The 16,629-nt window shown below is 42.3% G+C and overlaps 1 protein-coding gene across 1 annotated transcript in view; it reads left to right on the plus strand.

Annotated features, from left to right (window-relative positions):
• The window catches only part of si:ch73-181d5.4 (death-inducer obliterator 1), a 38,139-nt gene extending 21,928 nt beyond the window's left edge, over positions 1–16,211 (plus strand). The window contains exons 8-16 of the mRNA XM_056261302.1: positions 1,454–1,613; positions 1,716–1,799; positions 1,872–2,018; positions 2,198–2,345; positions 10,380–11,223; positions 11,298–11,439; positions 12,025–12,114; positions 12,223–12,418; positions 12,504–16,211. Of these exons, the coding sequence (XP_056117277.1) occupies positions 1,454–1,613; positions 1,716–1,799; positions 1,872–2,018; positions 2,198–2,345; positions 10,380–11,223; positions 11,298–11,439; positions 12,025–12,114; positions 12,223–12,418; positions 12,504–16,186 (5,494 nt within the window). The 3' untranslated portion in view covers positions 16,187–16,211. The remainder of the gene's footprint in view (positions 1–1,453; positions 1,614–1,715; positions 1,800–1,871; positions 2,019–2,197; positions 2,346–10,379; positions 11,224–11,297; positions 11,440–12,024; positions 12,115–12,222; positions 12,419–12,503) is intronic.
• The last annotated feature ends 418 nt before the right edge of the window (positions 16,212–16,629 follow it).

The raw sequence follows: 16,629 nt of genomic DNA on the forward strand, positions 1-16,629 counted from the left end.
TGATCATTCACAGAATAGCTGTCTTGAACCCTAGTGCATGTCGAACACAAGGCCCGCCACCTCGTTTCAAGTAGCCCGCAGATCACTTTCTCAAACGCATCAACCAACGTTTCCTTGTGAATACTATCCCTTAACGTGCATCACTGCGTGTTCAGTGCGTGGTGTGGTGAACTGCTCAATTCAAGTCTGCATTCACGCATTGGAAACGGGGTTGCATCTGTTTGAGTATTCAGAAGCAGCCTAGCGTGAGCCATAAAGGCTCCTGGAGGGCCACTGTCCTGCAGAGATTAGCAACACTGCTAATGGAGGATTAGCAACACACCTGAGCCAGGTGATCAAGGCCTTCGGCGGGAACAGAAACCGAGATGGGCTGAATCTGAAGTCTGAAATCTAACTATTTGAGGGGACATTCACTTGTAGTGGTGTCCAAAACCATAGTGGACGTTATTGAGTGCACTCATTCTATCCCACAATGCACCGTAATAACGAGTGTACAAACGATGTACGCTCAACGACCGTCTGAATTCACGCATTTACTCCTTCAAGTGAGCTGTTTTAACGGACTAACGGGAGTAGTGAATGAGGGTTTAGGGGGCGATTTCGGATTCAGCCCTGGTCTTATTATAGGGAGATGAGAGGGTTTGTATCTCTTGCCTTTGGAGAAAGCACATGACGCACCTCAGCCTATCGTACGATGGCAGTGACGTCAGTGGCCAGCGTTCAGAGTTTTATGACAGTTACAGTTTCCGTTACACAGTTTCTTGTGGATCAGCGCGATCGTCTTGTGAATAATGTTCTTTATTTGGTGTTATATCGCTAGTAAGGGTACAGTAGGGCTGCAGTGTTTGTGCAATATGCTTTACTGAGCTTGAATTGCCAAAGAAAAGAAAACATTGATGTTGTTCATTTTCTGTAGAAAATATACAATTTATCTCTTAATATTACACAACTACTACACCTTTCTGCTGGGGGTCATGCCTAAACGAGTCCTACCTGTCGTGATCTCTGCCTTCTCTGAAAGCCCCCTGTAGTCAATCGTTTTATCCCTTGAAACTCATCTTTGATCACCAAAAATATCTTGAATGTAACTCGACACCCTTGCCTCATTAAGTATGCGCGGTTCTATAAATATGCAGATGAGCCCCGCCTCCACTCACTCAGTCAGCTCAGAGATCCACTGGTTGGCGATCACACGTTGATCTGATTGGTTACAAGGTCGTTTGTGACGTCAGAAACACCAGCGATTTCAAACCGTGTTTTTGAGACTGTCTTTGGTTCACTGCAGTTTAAAGAAGAAAATACTCAGCAATGCTGTCGACTTGTGAATTTAAAACACCACATCATAGACATATAAACAACATTTAAAAGCTGGATTTTCACCACAGGGGGACTTTAAAAAATATTTTTATTATCAAGGTAAAATCTACATATCATCTTTTATCTTTTTGTTTAGGTTTAATCAGAGTGATGATCTGAACATTTCTGAGGATGAAATTGAGAAGCTGGCAGTGCACATGGAGAAAGAGATGTTCAATGTGTGTTACACCACAGATGAGGAGTATAGGAATAAACACCAGTGCCTCGTCCTCAGCTTGAAAGATCCCAAAAACAAGGTCATTTTTCGTACATTATCTTTGTACACAAAGTTACTTCGTTTAAACGTTGTTTTCGTAATGTGTGAAGTCGTATATTTATTATTCTGTTGATGTTTTCAGGAACTGTGTCATCAGGTCTTGAAAGGAAACATGCCTTCAGTCAGGCTCATTAATTTGAGTCAGCAGGATATGACATGTGTGGAGGTAAAGAATTGTTTGTCACAAGAGTTAATGTGCAGTCGATGCAGATGTTCAGTTCTGGACTGTTTCCCACAGGAGTCGTCTGTGCCGGAGGAGTCGTCGTCCTCATCCGTTTGCTCTGTGGGTGTGGAGAAACCTCCTCCTCCTCCTCCTCCTCCTGCTGCTCGTGAGGAAGAGGTGATCGGGGCGACCACACAGGCACTGAACACAAACACTACCTCAGTGAGTCGATGGGGGGACTTCTAGATGAAGTTATGACAAAGTTAGCAAAGGATTGCAGATCACACACTGCAGTTTGGTTACACAATCTGAAGAGTGTATTGGAGATTTTCTTTTTCACTGCTAGAGCAAGTGCCATTTCTGTTCCTCTGATCAGCATTGAAGCATGTGTGTGTCCTCAGCAGGAGAAGCGGTGTGTGTCTCGACTGAAGCCGGCCCCTGCGAGGGACGCGAGCTCGGGCGCTCCAGGGCTGATCGGCTGCATGCTGAAAGACTCCACCACAGAGCACAAACACCATCTCTTCGACCTCAACTGCAGGATATGCACAGGTAGGGCTTTAATCTTTAATTAGATTAAGGTTTATGTCTTTAATCAGGAAGGTATGGGAGGCAGTACGTAGATTTCACAGTGTAATTAAACATCATTTTTTTAAAAGCAAGTTCTTGAAATGGCATCTGATACAATCTGGTTCATTGTTGGCCTCTGTTATTCCCGGTACAGGTGTTGCACGTCAGAACTGTTACTCTATTTAAAAATGAATTGATATACACCGCAAGATATATATATACGTTATATCTACTTGACATATATTTTAAAATGACTGGATAGCTGTATTTACCAATCAGTATCCAGAACAATAGCAATCTATAATAATAATCATAATAATAATACATTTTATTTTTAATGTGCCTTTCTCATTAAAGAAAGGTTTTTCTAACTCAAAGTGCATGTACAGAACAAAATAAATCAAACAAGGAGGAAAAAAAATTCATATAAAAAATACACCATAATAAATTATAAATTAAAAGCTTGAATAAAAAGATGTCTTAAAGGGGTCATCGGATGCCCATTTTCCACAAGTAGGTATATTCTGTAGGGTGTTCATATAAAGTTTGTAACATACTTTACTTTGGTTAAAATTCTTCAATGGTTGTGTAAAACAGCACCCCTTTACCTCCTCTACACAGCTGTTTTCACAGCTCCTCAAACACAACCCGGTTCGGTGCATGTCTCTTTAAATGATGATGAGCAACTGCTCAACCCCCCTCTTCCATGGGGCGGGTCTGCACAAGACGCTAAAGTGATGCCTTGGCGGACAGTAAACCAATGGCTGAGGGCGGGAATATGCTATCAAGTCAAGTCATCTTCATTTATATAGCGCTTTTAACAATGTAGATTGTTTCAAAGCAGCTTTACTGTGATAATAGGAGATTAAAGTAACAGAGATTGTTTTGGCTTTACAGCAGCTCTAGAATAAAGTTATTGTCCAGCTAAAGTTAGTTTTAATTGATTAATTTCCGTCGCAACGACCATTAGTTATTAACTTAGGGGCCGCTAACACGACACCGTTTAAACAGAAAACTCTTAAGTTCTCTCTACGCAAACTTTAAAAACGCGAACCTGTGAGAACGCTGATGGCGTGCACATGCGTATTAAGAGTTCATTCTATAGGTATGCGCGTTTGAATATATGTGCGCAGGCATGTAGTCCTTCCCTAAAAAAACAACCCTCAACAAACTACTTGTCTGGCCTTAATTTATAATACAGAATTTTATCGCTTCCGCGTAGCGACGTGAACCGGAATTATCCAGACAACGATTATCTGTCCAGAGGTAAAGGGAAGCAGGCCTTCACAGGGAGGGACTAGTTGACACATCAGCACTGCATTGTCATCGGGTCCAGGCGAATCTCCTTCGTCAGATCTGGACACGGCCTGGATCCGGCAGGCTGCGGGAAAACCTCGGGATAAACAAAGACACTAATATTAGCGTAGATGCCATTCTTCTTATGATGTAGCGAGTACATCAGGATTTAAGGGAAGTGTTCCCAGTTCCGGCTGACCTAATCTATGCAGCCTAACATTGAATTATAGAAGTCTATAGTGTGTTATGTGTATGCTAGGTAGGGGTGTAACGGTACATGTATTCGTATTGAACCGTTTCGGTACGAGGCTTCCGGTTCGGTACGCATACAAACCGAACGATTCCTTGGACCATTTTTCCTGCCGACAAAATTCGCGCTGGCGCGATCACCACAACGCTGCACAGCATCAAATGGCAAGCGGAATGAAAGCGGAACGAAACTGCGCTACTCATTATGTGCTTCACGGATCGCAGTTCGGACCAGCAACATCTGTACAGCGTGAGCCGATCTCGATCAAGCGACACTGTTACAACACAGCGCTAAGATCCAGTAAAGAAAACATTTGAATTCGCCACTGAAGTAATAACATCGCTGCGAGATCTAGTGAGAAGCATTCACATTTCTCCGTTATTAACCGTAGATCTCTATTAGATCAAACAGCGCTGACGTGGACACCAGGAGAAACATTGTGCCGTGAATGAACTAGTAATACTTTACGTCCACAGACCAGCAACATTCACCATGGATTTAATATAGTAACACTAAATGTAACCAGTTTGGCTGGAATAGTGAAATGCTTTCAAGTACTTCACACATCTTTTTCCAGCACTTCAAAACTAAAATATTATATAAATAAATATACGAAAAGTTCAGATGCAAAAGCCTCTAAGTGCCATTTGAAATTTTCTTCTAGAATGATGATTTTTATGAAGCTTGTATATTTAAGTTCAGTAATTTCACTCAAATGACAATTAATAGGTAATCTTCATTGCCATTTAAGTGAAATTACTGAACTTAAATATACAAGCTTGATAAAAATGATCATTCTAGAAGAAAATTTCAAATGGCTTTTGCATCTGAACTCTTCATATATTTAAATGTTATTTTTAATGTGATGACCAAAACATTATTCGTTCATCCTTCAAAGATGACACCCATTTATAAACCAGAAAGTTTCAAGATGTAGGAAAACTCACACTTATTTAAAAAATATTTTTTCTTTTAACAAATAGGAAATTTCTCTGGCATTTCTTACTTTTTGCTGTATCGAAAACGTACCGAACCGTGACTTTAAAACCGAGGTACGTACCGAACCGTGATTTTTGTGTACCGTTACACCCCTAATGCTAGGTCAAAGAGATGTGTTTATAGTCTAGATTTAAACTGACAGAGTGTGTCTGCTTCCCGGACAATGGTAGGAAGATTGTTCCAGAGTTTTGGTGCTAAATAGGAAAAGGATCTCCCGCCTGCAGTCGATTTAGATATTCTAGGTATTATCAACTGGCCGGAGTTTTGAGAACGCAATAGACGTGAAGGACTATAATGCGTTAAGAGCTCGCTCAGGTACTGCGGAGCTAAACCATTTAGTGCTTTGTAAGTAATTAGTAATATTTTAAAATGTATACGATGTTTAATAGGGAGCCAATGCAGTGTTGACAGAACCAGGCTAATATGGTCATATTTCCTGGTTCTGGTAAGAACTCGAGCTGCTGCGTTTTGGACTAGCTGTAGTTTGTTTATTAAGCGTGCAGGGCAACCACCCAGTAGAGCATTACAGTAATCTAGCCTTGATGTCATGAACGCATGAACTAACTGTTCCGCATTCGTCAATGAGAGCATATGGCGTAATTTAGATATTTTTAAGATGGAAGAATGCAGTTTTACAGACACTAGACACGTGGCTTTCAAAAGAAAGGTTGGTATCAAAGAGCACACCCAGGTTCCTAACCGACGACGAAGACTTGACAGAGCAGCCATCAAGTGTTAGACAGTATTCTAGGTTATTACGTGAGGACGTTTTTTTGTCCAATAATTAGAAACTCTCTTTTCAGTTCTTTTTCAGAATTTAGTAGTAGGAAATTACTAGTCATCCAATTTTTTATATCTATGCATTCCGTTAATTTTGTGAATTGGTAAGTTTCGTTGGGTTTTGAAGAAATATAGAGCTGAGTATCATCAGCATAACAGTGAAAACTAAAGCCATGTTTCCTAATGATATCTCCTAATGGTAGCATGTACAGAGTGAACAGCAACGGTCCTAGTACTGAGCCTTGTGGTACGCCATACTGAACTTGTGATCGATAAGACATCTCTTCATTTACTGCTACACAGGCCCGGCCCTAACCAATTTGTTGCCCTAGGCAAGATTTTAAGTGTCGCCCCCGCACCCCCTTGCATCGCAGTACAGTACTTGCACTGTTAGTGTACATATACTCACAAGAAACTTAATTGCACATTCAAAATACTAATTATAGTAATAATAATTTATTCTAAAAAATACAATAAAATGAAATAATATAAATGAGAAACCTCATTTTAAATACATGATAAATAGACTATAGTGAAAGATAAATACATGATGTAGACTATAGTGTATAATATACAATGTATTTTTTCAGATACAAATTATATTAGTAATTCATATATTAGTAATAAAATCAAAATTTTATAGTCATTACAATGAAATTCTAATTAGCAGAATGCAAAAGAATCCGTAAACTGCAGTATAATATTGCATGTGGGAATGCTAAGTTATGCTCTAACATTAATGGTGTGCACTTTAACACAGCCACAGGTGTAAATTTTAACATGATAAACACTTTATAGACAATATGAGCTGTAACACAGTTAACAGCTGGCATTACAACTATGGAATTATTATTATGATTATTAATGGTATTTTGATTGATTTATTACAAGCTGGGAAAACGTGAGATAATGATGTCAATGAAATTAACATTAATACACCTTCTGATTAGATCTAATATTTACACATTTGTCCGAGGAAGGTACTCATATTACTATTTTCCATAATAATAGCGCTAGGCTTATCTGTTAGAACCATTGACTGTTAATATTTTGGTTAGAACTAGCAGATAGCGCTGGTTATTTATAGATTAGCTAACCATGTATGCTAATGACTAATGGCATTATTGATCATCGTTCTGTAACATCAAAATAATATTATTATTTAACATCATCTTTACTGTAACATTACCTTTGTCTTTGTCACGTTTTTCCTCCTCTTCTTTTCTTTTTTTCCTCCCCTGGGCACCAGATAATTTGGGACGCTTTGACATATTAACTTTTTTTTGACGCAATAAAAACGAAAACCGAATGGCGGGTAAAATAAGTCTGATTGGTGGAGGTGGTTTCCCATCCTGCTTTGTGGCGCCTCATGTTTTGTTCTGCACCGTGAACTAAGTGTATATGTGTGATCCCTTCAACTCCCCCCTGGTCACGTTAAAGTAAGAATTTATTTGAAAAATTTGATCACAAAAAACAAAGTCAATGGCATGTAAATCCCATTATTGCTCCACCCGTTGTGTTAATGAAGTACAATAAAAGCGGAAAGTTCCTTACGCGGGTCTGGCGCCCCCCCTAGGGTATAAGGCGCCGGCGCCCTTAGCATTTGCCTATACTGCCTATGCCACGGGCCGGCCCTGCTGCTACAAACTGATAACGGTCAGATAAGTATGATTTAAACCATGCTAATGCAATTCCACTAATGCCAACATAGTTTTCGAGTCTATTTAAAACAATGTTGTGGTCAATGGTATCAAATGCAGCACTAAGATCGAGTAACACTAATAGAGAGATACAACCACGATCGGATGATAAGAGCAAACCATGTGTGACTCTAATGAGAGCTGTCTCAGTAATATGGTACGGTCTAAATCCGGACTGAAAATCCTCGCAGATATCATTTCTTTCTAAAAAGGAGCACAGTTGTCAGGATACTGTCTTTTCTAGTATCTTTGACAGAAAAGGCAGATTCGAGATCGGCCTGTAATTGACTAATTTTGTACGATCAAGTTGTGTTTTTTTAACAAGCGGTTTTATCATAGCCAGCTTAAATTTTTGGTACGTATCCTAGAGACAAAGATGAATTAATGATATTAAGAAGAGGATCTATGACCTCTGGAAGTATCTCTTTCAATAGCTTAGTCGGTATAGGGTCTAACATACAAGTTGTTGATTTAGATGATTTAACGAGTTTAGAAAATTCGTCCTCTCCTATAGCAATGAATGAATCGACTTTTTCCTCATGGAGACTACAATGCACGTCCTGATGCGATACTGTGGTAGACGGTTGTATAGTTATAATTTTGTCCCTGATATTATCGATCTTATAAGTGAGGAAGTTCATAAAGTCATCACTGCTGTGCTGCTTGGACACTTCTGGGGTTGAAGCTTTCTTTTTCGTTAGTTTAGCTACTGTTTCAAATAAATGCCTAGGGTTTTGTTTATTTTCTTCTAATAGGGTTGTAAAATAAGCAGATCTAGCAGCTTTTAAAGCCTCTCTGTAAGCAATTGAGCTCTCCTTCCATGAAATCCGAAATACCTCTAATTTAGTTTTCTTCCAGCTACGCTCCATTTTTCTGGCTGCTCTCTTAAGAGCCTGAGTGTGCTCGCTGTACCACGGCGTTGGACTATTTTCTTTAATCTTTAAGCGCAACGGAGCAACTGCGTCTAAAGTGCTGGAAAAGAGAGAGTTAAAAGTTTTTGTTGCAATATCGAGTTCTTCTAAGCTATCTGGGATGCTGAGATGATGAAACTGATTAGGAAGATTATTGATAAAGCAATCTTTAGTGGCAGAAGTTATAGGTCTAACGTATTTATAACACTGAGTCGGCTTTGCTGCTTTGGCTAAATGTAATTTACATGAGACTAGATAATGATCTGAGATGTCATCGCTCTGCTGCAGAATTTCAACGGCATCAATATCTATTCCATGTGATAATATTAGATCTAGAGTATGATTACGACAATGAGTAGGTCCCGACACGTGTTGTTTAACTCCAATTGAGTTTACAATGTCTTTAAATGCCAATCCCAATGCATCTTTTTCATTATCTACATGTATATTAAAATCACCAACAATTAGGACTTTATCTGCCACCAGTACTAACTCTGATAGAAAGTCAGTAAATTCTTTGATAGTCTGTATGGTGCCCTGGTGGCCTGTATACAGTAGCCAGCAGAATTCTCAAACGTGATTTATCATTTACACTAGATAGTGTTACATTAAGCACCAACACTTCAAAAGAAGTATAATTGAAACTAGATTTCTTAGTCATTTTGAAAATATTACTATAAATTACAGCAACACCTCCCCCTTTGCCTTTCAGACGAGGCTCATGTTTATAACAGTAATCTTGGGGGGTGGACTCATTTAAAGGGTAACTAAACCCCTGGTCAGAGCCTGACTCCACCCACTGGCAATATTTGAAAAATGCTGGAAAAGTGGGCAGAGCCCAGCGGAGAGGGGGCGTGCACCTGAGACACGTCTCTCTGTAGGCAAGGGCGTGGTGAGCTGGTGCCTGCTTACATCACAGGGCACCACAACTTCCAATAGGAAAATTCAACTGCAGTAGCCACTGTTCAACCTGAAGAGAGCAGCACTCAGACGTTTTTACACCATATATTGTAGAATTAAAACACCTTATACTCAAATGTCAAAATAATTACTTGAATCAATGAACAGCATTAATAAAGCGCCAGTCTTACAGATCATTAACTAAAAAAAGTTTTTTTTGGGATTAGTTACCCTTTAAAGTAATGTAATCGTCTGGTTTTAGCCAGGTTTCTGTTAAACACAGCACATCTAGGTTATAGTCTGTAATCATATCATTAATAATAAGTGCTTTTGAAGTAAGGGATTGAATATTCAGCAACCCAAGCTTTATCATTTGCTCGTTTGTATTATATCTGTTTTTTATTTGTTGAACATCAATTACATTTTTACCCTTAGATGGGTTTGTTCCCCGAATTTGGAAATACAAAAAACTTCCAGACACAGTCTCTATATGATGATATCTAGGTGAAAGAGGCTCTATGTGATGGGATTTATCTGACCTTGGTGACGTGAGGCCGCTAGCAGACGGTCGGTTTAGCCAGTCTGTCTGCTTCCTGACCTGAGCCCCAGATTGTCATGTTTGAGCTCTAAGACTATGTGCCATATTACTAGAGAGTAGAGCAGCACCATCCCAGGAGGGATGGATACCATCTCTTTTCAACAGGTCAGGCTTGCCCCAAAAACTTTTCCAGTTGTCTATGAATTCTGTTATTTTGCAGATTATTTTTTCCCACTTCTAATACGGGAAATATGGGACAGTCCGTCAGCGGTCATGGGTCAGAGCATGAGCAATATGACATCATATTGCTCAGAAAATCCAAACGGCTTGATTGAGTGTTTAGGCTTTTTGAGGATAAAAAAAAAAAAAAAGAGTGAATGGATTTTTTTTCATTGTATGGTGGTTGTGTCCACACACTGCAAAGACACATTTATATGCAAACTCCATGTAAAACTGAATTTTGCATCCGATGACCCCTTTAAAAAGTTGCAAGTATAAGTATTGCAAACCACAGACTCAACAAATAGTATCTGTAACTTTCTTCCATAACATGTCAAGCAAAAGGCCAGAGAAAGTAAAAAATAAAAACGGTTATAAAGTTGCCACAGTATAATTTGTTACTTAAAGATGTCTTACCTGCAGGCCAAGTATCATCTGATAATGATCCTGAAACCAAGAAACCCAAGATGAAGACGATGAAGGATGACACCGAAAAGGAGCAGTCTCCGTGTGTTGTGGACGTGAGCGCTGAAGCGCTGGAGTCTGCAGTCATCGAGTCTCCTGCTTCTCCCAGTGCAGAGGACCTCGAGTCCCAGGCGCCCACTGCTGACTTCTCTCCGGTCCTGATTCCTGCAGTTCCCACTGTGTCCCTCTCACGGAGAGATCCTCGGACAGCACAGTACCGACAGACCCTGCCCTCGTCTGCGGGTCCAGAGTGTGTGTCCACCCCACACCCGCAGCCAGCCAGGCCGGTTAAAGAGACACACACACCACATGTGTCCGTACACCCGCATCCGCAGGCAGCCAGACCTGTGCTGGAGCCGGTTAAAGAGACACACACACCACATGTGTCCGTACACCCGCATCCGCAGGCAGCCAGGCCTGTGCTGGAGCCGGTTAAAGAGACACACACACCACATGTGTCCACCCCACACCCGCAGCCAGCCAGGCCTGTGCTGGAGCCGGTTAAAGAGACACACACACCACATGTGTCCACCCCACACCCGCAGCCAGCCAGGCCTGTTAAAGAGACACACACACCACATGTGTCCACCCTACACCCGCAGCCAGCCAGGCCTGTTAAAAAGACACACACACCACATGTGTCCGTACACCCGCACCTGGACCCAGCCAGGCCTGTGCTGGAGCCGGTTAAAGAGACACACACACCACATGTGTCCGTACACCTACCCGCTCCGATGCCCAAGTCTATCCTCACGAAGCCTTCGCCTGCTTCACTGGGCGCTTCATACGGCTCAACCACAAGGTGAATAAATAATACAATAATTGCTCAAACAAGTGGGACCAATGCATTCTAATCATGTGATTTTCTTTTTCAAGGCGGGCAGATTGCGATAAAGGAACAAGACAGTTTTTATCTAAACAGAACATTTTATGGAAAGGCTTTCTTAACATGCCAACTGTGGCCAAATTCGTCACAAAGGGATACTTAATTTCTGGCTCTGCTGAGTTTCTGAAAGAGGTGGGTCTTTTTAAACATAACTAAATTATTATTGTTATTATTTAAATATACTGCCGTTCAAAAGTTTTTGATCTGTAAGATTTTTAGTGTTTTTAAAAGAAGTCTCTTCTGCTCACCTGCATTTTTTTGATTAAAAATACACAAGCTTTCTTTTTCCGATAAATGCTGTTCTTTTGAGCTTTCTATTCATCAAAGAATCCTGAAATAAAAATGTTAATAACTGTTTTCAACATTGAGAATAATGAGAAACGTTTCTTGTGCATCATATTAGACTGATTTCTGAAGGATCATGTGACACTGAAGACTAGAGTAATGATGCTCAAAATTCAGCTTTGATCACAGGAATAAATTACACTTTACTATATATTCACATAGAAAACAGCTGATTTACATTGTAATATTTCACAATATTACTTTTTTTTTTGTATTTTGAATCAAATAAATGCAGCCTTGGTGAGCAGAAGAGACTTCAAAAACATGAACAATCTTTTCTTGGTACTAATTATTTTCTCGAGGTATGCTGTATATATGACAGGTGGTAAATGTGGCCAGTGGGTGTTACATGTATGCATTTTCTCTGTATAGGACTTACCAGACACTATACAAGTCGGAGGCAGGATATTACCTCAAACTGTCTGGGAATATGTTGATTTGATTAAGACATCAGAGGCAAAGGTAAGCCCATGACCTCAAATTTATTATTAATAATATTGATATATTAAATGCACGTTATTTACTAAATGCCCTTGATCAAATCTCTTTGCACTATTTCTTTGAATACAGGAGCTGTCATTAATCCGGTTTCACCCAGCCTCTGAAGAAGAGGAGGTTGCATATGTGTCCCTGTTCTCATATTTCAATAGTCGTAGGAGATTTGGGGTTGTTTCTAACATTTGTAAACACATTAAAGATCTTTACCTCATCCCGCTCTCTACAAAACAGTCCATCCCTGCGGCACTTCTTCCAATAGAGGGACCAGGTATATCATGCACATATTACATACTGATCTGTTTCGACATCAGGTGATGATGATTTTGACCGTTTTATGTTGTGACTTCTCTTAGGGCTTGAACAGGATCACCCTAATATCCTAATGGGGTTAGCAGTCTGTCAGAAAATGAAGCGTCTTGAGGGATTGCTACAAGATGTTGGTGAAAAGAAGTCTAGGCCCTTGATTTGTGTGGATAAAAAGGAAACCGGCAAACCCACCCCACTAAATGATCTTGCACCACATAACATTAAGGGTTGTGATGCTGATATCTTCCTCAACTCAAATCCTTCTGGATCTTTACCTTCAGTTGGGTTACCAGACTCATCATGCTCTCTGGGTGCCCTGTCTTCTCTCCCGAGAGGGTTTTCTGTGTCGAAACCCACCCCTTCTGTCAATGCGGGCCCATCCAAAGACTCCACCAATACCACCCCACTTCAGACCATCCTTAACACGTTATTTGGTCAAAAGAAACAACCCTCTGATCCCACAGAGTGTAATATAAGCTCGTCAACAGATACGGTTCAGCCTTGTCAACAGATCAGCAAACATGATGATCCAATGGAGTTGGGTGATGATAGGCCTTACGACCCCGAGGAGTATGACCCGGCTATGTCTAATGGGGCCCTGGTTACTTTTAGTCCAACCCAAGTTGTGGAGCCTAAAGTTTCATCTGCAGCCCTTGGTGAGGATGACGATGATGATGATAGACCGTATGACCCAGAGGAAGAGTACAGTGCAGTTGCTAATGTTCCTACTGTCAGAAATAATATACCCAAGACCTCAGAGGCTAAAAATACGGAAGAATCCTCTATGGTTACCAGTGATGTAGCCTATGATCCAGAGGATGAGACTGTGTTCGAGGAGATGCAAAATTACCTCACAAGTAACTCTTTACCTCACAAACCCGCCATCTCTGAACATAAAGTTCCCCATTACAATGATAAAATCTCAAGTACTACATTGTCTGAGCAGCAAAGAATTCTTGAAGAGTTGAATAGGCAGATAGAGGAACAGAAAAGACAGTTAGAAGAACAGACGGAAAGTCTTCGCCTTCAGAAGGAGGCCATTGGTGTTTCCATGGCCCATTTCTCAGTTTCTGATGCTCTGATGTCGCCTCCAACAGCGTTTGGTAGGGAGGAAGAGGAAGAAGTAGAAAAAACACCCTATTGTCCAATGATTAATCAGAATAGGGATCCACGTATGTGTCGAAAAGCAAGCCAGGATGTGCAATTTGATGTTGCTGAATGCGAAGCTATAGAAAAAGAAACTGCACAAAAATTATTAAACCTGGAAGAGACCAAGAAAATAATGGTGAACAAAGCATTAATCACAAAGAAAGAGAAAGTAGCTTCTGATACGGCAATACCAAAAGAAGGGACACCAGAAACTGTACAACTACAGGACACAAAATGCTCACGTTCAGAGAATACAGACAAAAAAGGAGGCAGCAGAAGGTCCACATCGAGCTCATGTGGTTCGTCAAGAAGGAGGTCGTGGGGCGAACACAAGTCAGACCACAAAGACCGAGCGTCTTCAAGAGCGTCGCACACAGCTAGAGCCTCGAAGGACGTCCCGGAGAAAGCCCACAGGAGCCGGCCGTCTGCAGAGCGGTCCTCTCGGGGGAGTTACAGCGACCGGAGGAGAGAGGCATCTTCACGGACACGTCATCGGCACCCCCACAGGGACTCGTCGTCGCCCTCACGGTACCGGAGGAGGAGTCGCCACTCCACGCCCTCACGCTCCAGCCGGAGGGACAGGTCTGCACTGGACGACAGTGGCCCGTCCCGAAAGACAGAGCAAGAGCCCGGCCCGTCCCCAGAGCTCAGCGCTCAATCCTCAGTACAGGGATCTGACTCTGTGCCAGGCAGGGAGGGCATGCAACACACATCGGGACACAGTGAGAGTGCTGGTAAAGACAAACATTTGGCCGGGCTTCAGCAAGGTGGTTCTTTAAATAGAAAGCATGAGGCTGATCAAAGACTTCAGACATTCCAGAATCCAGATTGTTCTCCGCTGCTATTAAAGAAGTCATTTGACCGAAACCAGCCGTTTTCTAGACGATCTGAAATGATGAGAGATCATTTGCCCCCGAGCAGAATTGACTCGTCGTCTAAAGAAGGACCACTCCTGCCCGAGACTGACCTGCCTTTACACAGAGTTACACCAGCATCACAGACACACACATTTCAGACTGACGCTTTTCCCCATGAGTCCATCGGTCCATCTAACCCGCCGCCACACAACCGAACGGCTCACTTTCCTGAGCCTGGCCAGATCGAGCAGAAGAGAGGCATGCCGTCAGTTCAAAGGTCAAATTATTTACAGAATGAGACAGACAAATTACATCCAGGAGACTACACTCAAAGGGCTTTCCATTCGCAACACAGACGCTTATCTCAACCGGACTCTGATCAGTTCTACTGCGGAGAACTGCCTCGAAATAAAAGAGACAGCTTTTTTCTGCACGACAGTCAACCTTGTGCATCTCAAAAAGAGGAGGAGTTCTCCCCAAGGGAGCATGACAAGTTTGAGCACCAAAAACACCCACACCGCATGTCCAGGAGATTTCCACACGGAGAGACCGACCAGGTCCATCAAGCTCAGAAACCCAGGCCTGCCCTGTTACACGAAGGCAATTTTCCTGAAGAACCTGAAACTGATAGATTATCTCACAAAAGGTTTAGATCTCACATGCAGGAGCAAAACTTTCATAAGGATGAATCTGTCCAGTTTGAGCGAAGAGAGTCAATATTAGGGCCTGTCCCTGTGCACAAGGGCGATTTCAGGCCTCCTGGTCCCAGAGAGCGTTTCCAGCCGTCCCCGTTTGATGAGTGGGAGCCATCAGGAGAGCACCCGCCGGTGTCCATGAGGAAACCGCGACGGCCGCGCTTGGCCCAGTCCTCGGGCTTTGAAGCGAGTGGACATGCTTCCCCCCAAGATATGTGTGAGCCACAAGGCCCTGACTGCCCTCAGACGTTTGCAGAGGAGGCAGAAGATCCAAGAGCTCAAACTTGTTTTCCAAGACGGGCTCCGACACACGCTCAAGACCCGCACGGCCCGTTTGAAGGACGGCGATACCCTGAAGGTCCACCAAGAGGCTTTAGAGGACACAGACGGGGCGTCCGTGGGACGTTTTTTGCAAGGGGTCATCAAATGAATGATCAGATGAGGGGACCTCGCTTTGATTCTCCGCAGCAGTTTCTGGGCCAAAGAGAGCCTTCTCCTGATTTACATGGACCGAGAAGACCTTCACCTCAAAACTGTGAGCGTTTCGACGAGCATAATGAAGCCCATTCATCTGGCTTTCCCAACCATTCCACTACCACTCATTTTAAAAAAACACTACATCAAAATCCATGCGAGGTTCAAAACTTAGGGCAACCACCTGCACCTTTTGAGCGCCAACTGAGACCGACAAATATACGCCCTCTAAGACGATCCGGTCCTCTGCTGCCCACTCCCCCTGGAGGCCCGATTAATCCCAGCGCTGCCCAGGTGCACAGACACGGCTCCCACAGCGAGTGTGAGCGGGCACCGGCACACGGCCACGGGCCACAGGACAGCATTCGTGAAGAGAACAACAGTTTTAAACATCCGCTGCGTGATACCTCAGAAGGTGTACTTCAGGAAGAAGGGTATGAGAGCAGACCGGCAGAACCGAGTGTTCGGGACAGGAGTTACGGACAAGCCTGCCGGAGGTCCCGAGGACGGGGCGGCAGATTTAGAGGGGAAAAAAGGCCAGATATGTGGAGATAGGACAGAAGGAAAATAGTGGAGATGTTGATTCAGATTTTCATAGAGGGAAGGCGAGAGCTCAGACTGTTCCAGCGATGGGAGCAGTCGAGATGTGAACGTCTGTGCTGTAGATGGACCTCAAGGTGCAGATGTTTGGGGAATAAAGGAACAAGACCAGAGGTTAAATATGTGCAAGTTCAAGCATAGGCTGATCTTGTTATAAAGCCTGCACATTGATAGATCTCAATCAGAAAACATTGTTCTGGAAAGTGCAGCAGTTTTTTGATAAATCTGTTTGGTGTTTCTTGAAAGATTGAAGGTTTGTTCACCCTGCCATATCAACTTACTTTAAGTTGATTGCTGAAAAATAAACTTTGTTTTGTTTTGTGGAAGCAGGACATGTTCATGTAAACTACTGACAAAAGTCTGTGAACGTTTTATTTTTATTTTTTTTATCTCTTGCA

This window comes from Rhinichthys klamathensis, unplaced genomic scaffold (genome assembly GCF_029890125.1).
Source record: "Rhinichthys klamathensis goyatoka isolate OS25496 unplaced genomic scaffold, OSU_Roscu_1.1 h1tg000010l_1, whole genome shotgun sequence".
Classification (NCBI taxonomy): Eukaryota; Metazoa; Chordata; class Actinopteri; order Cypriniformes; family Leuciscidae; genus Rhinichthys; species Rhinichthys klamathensis.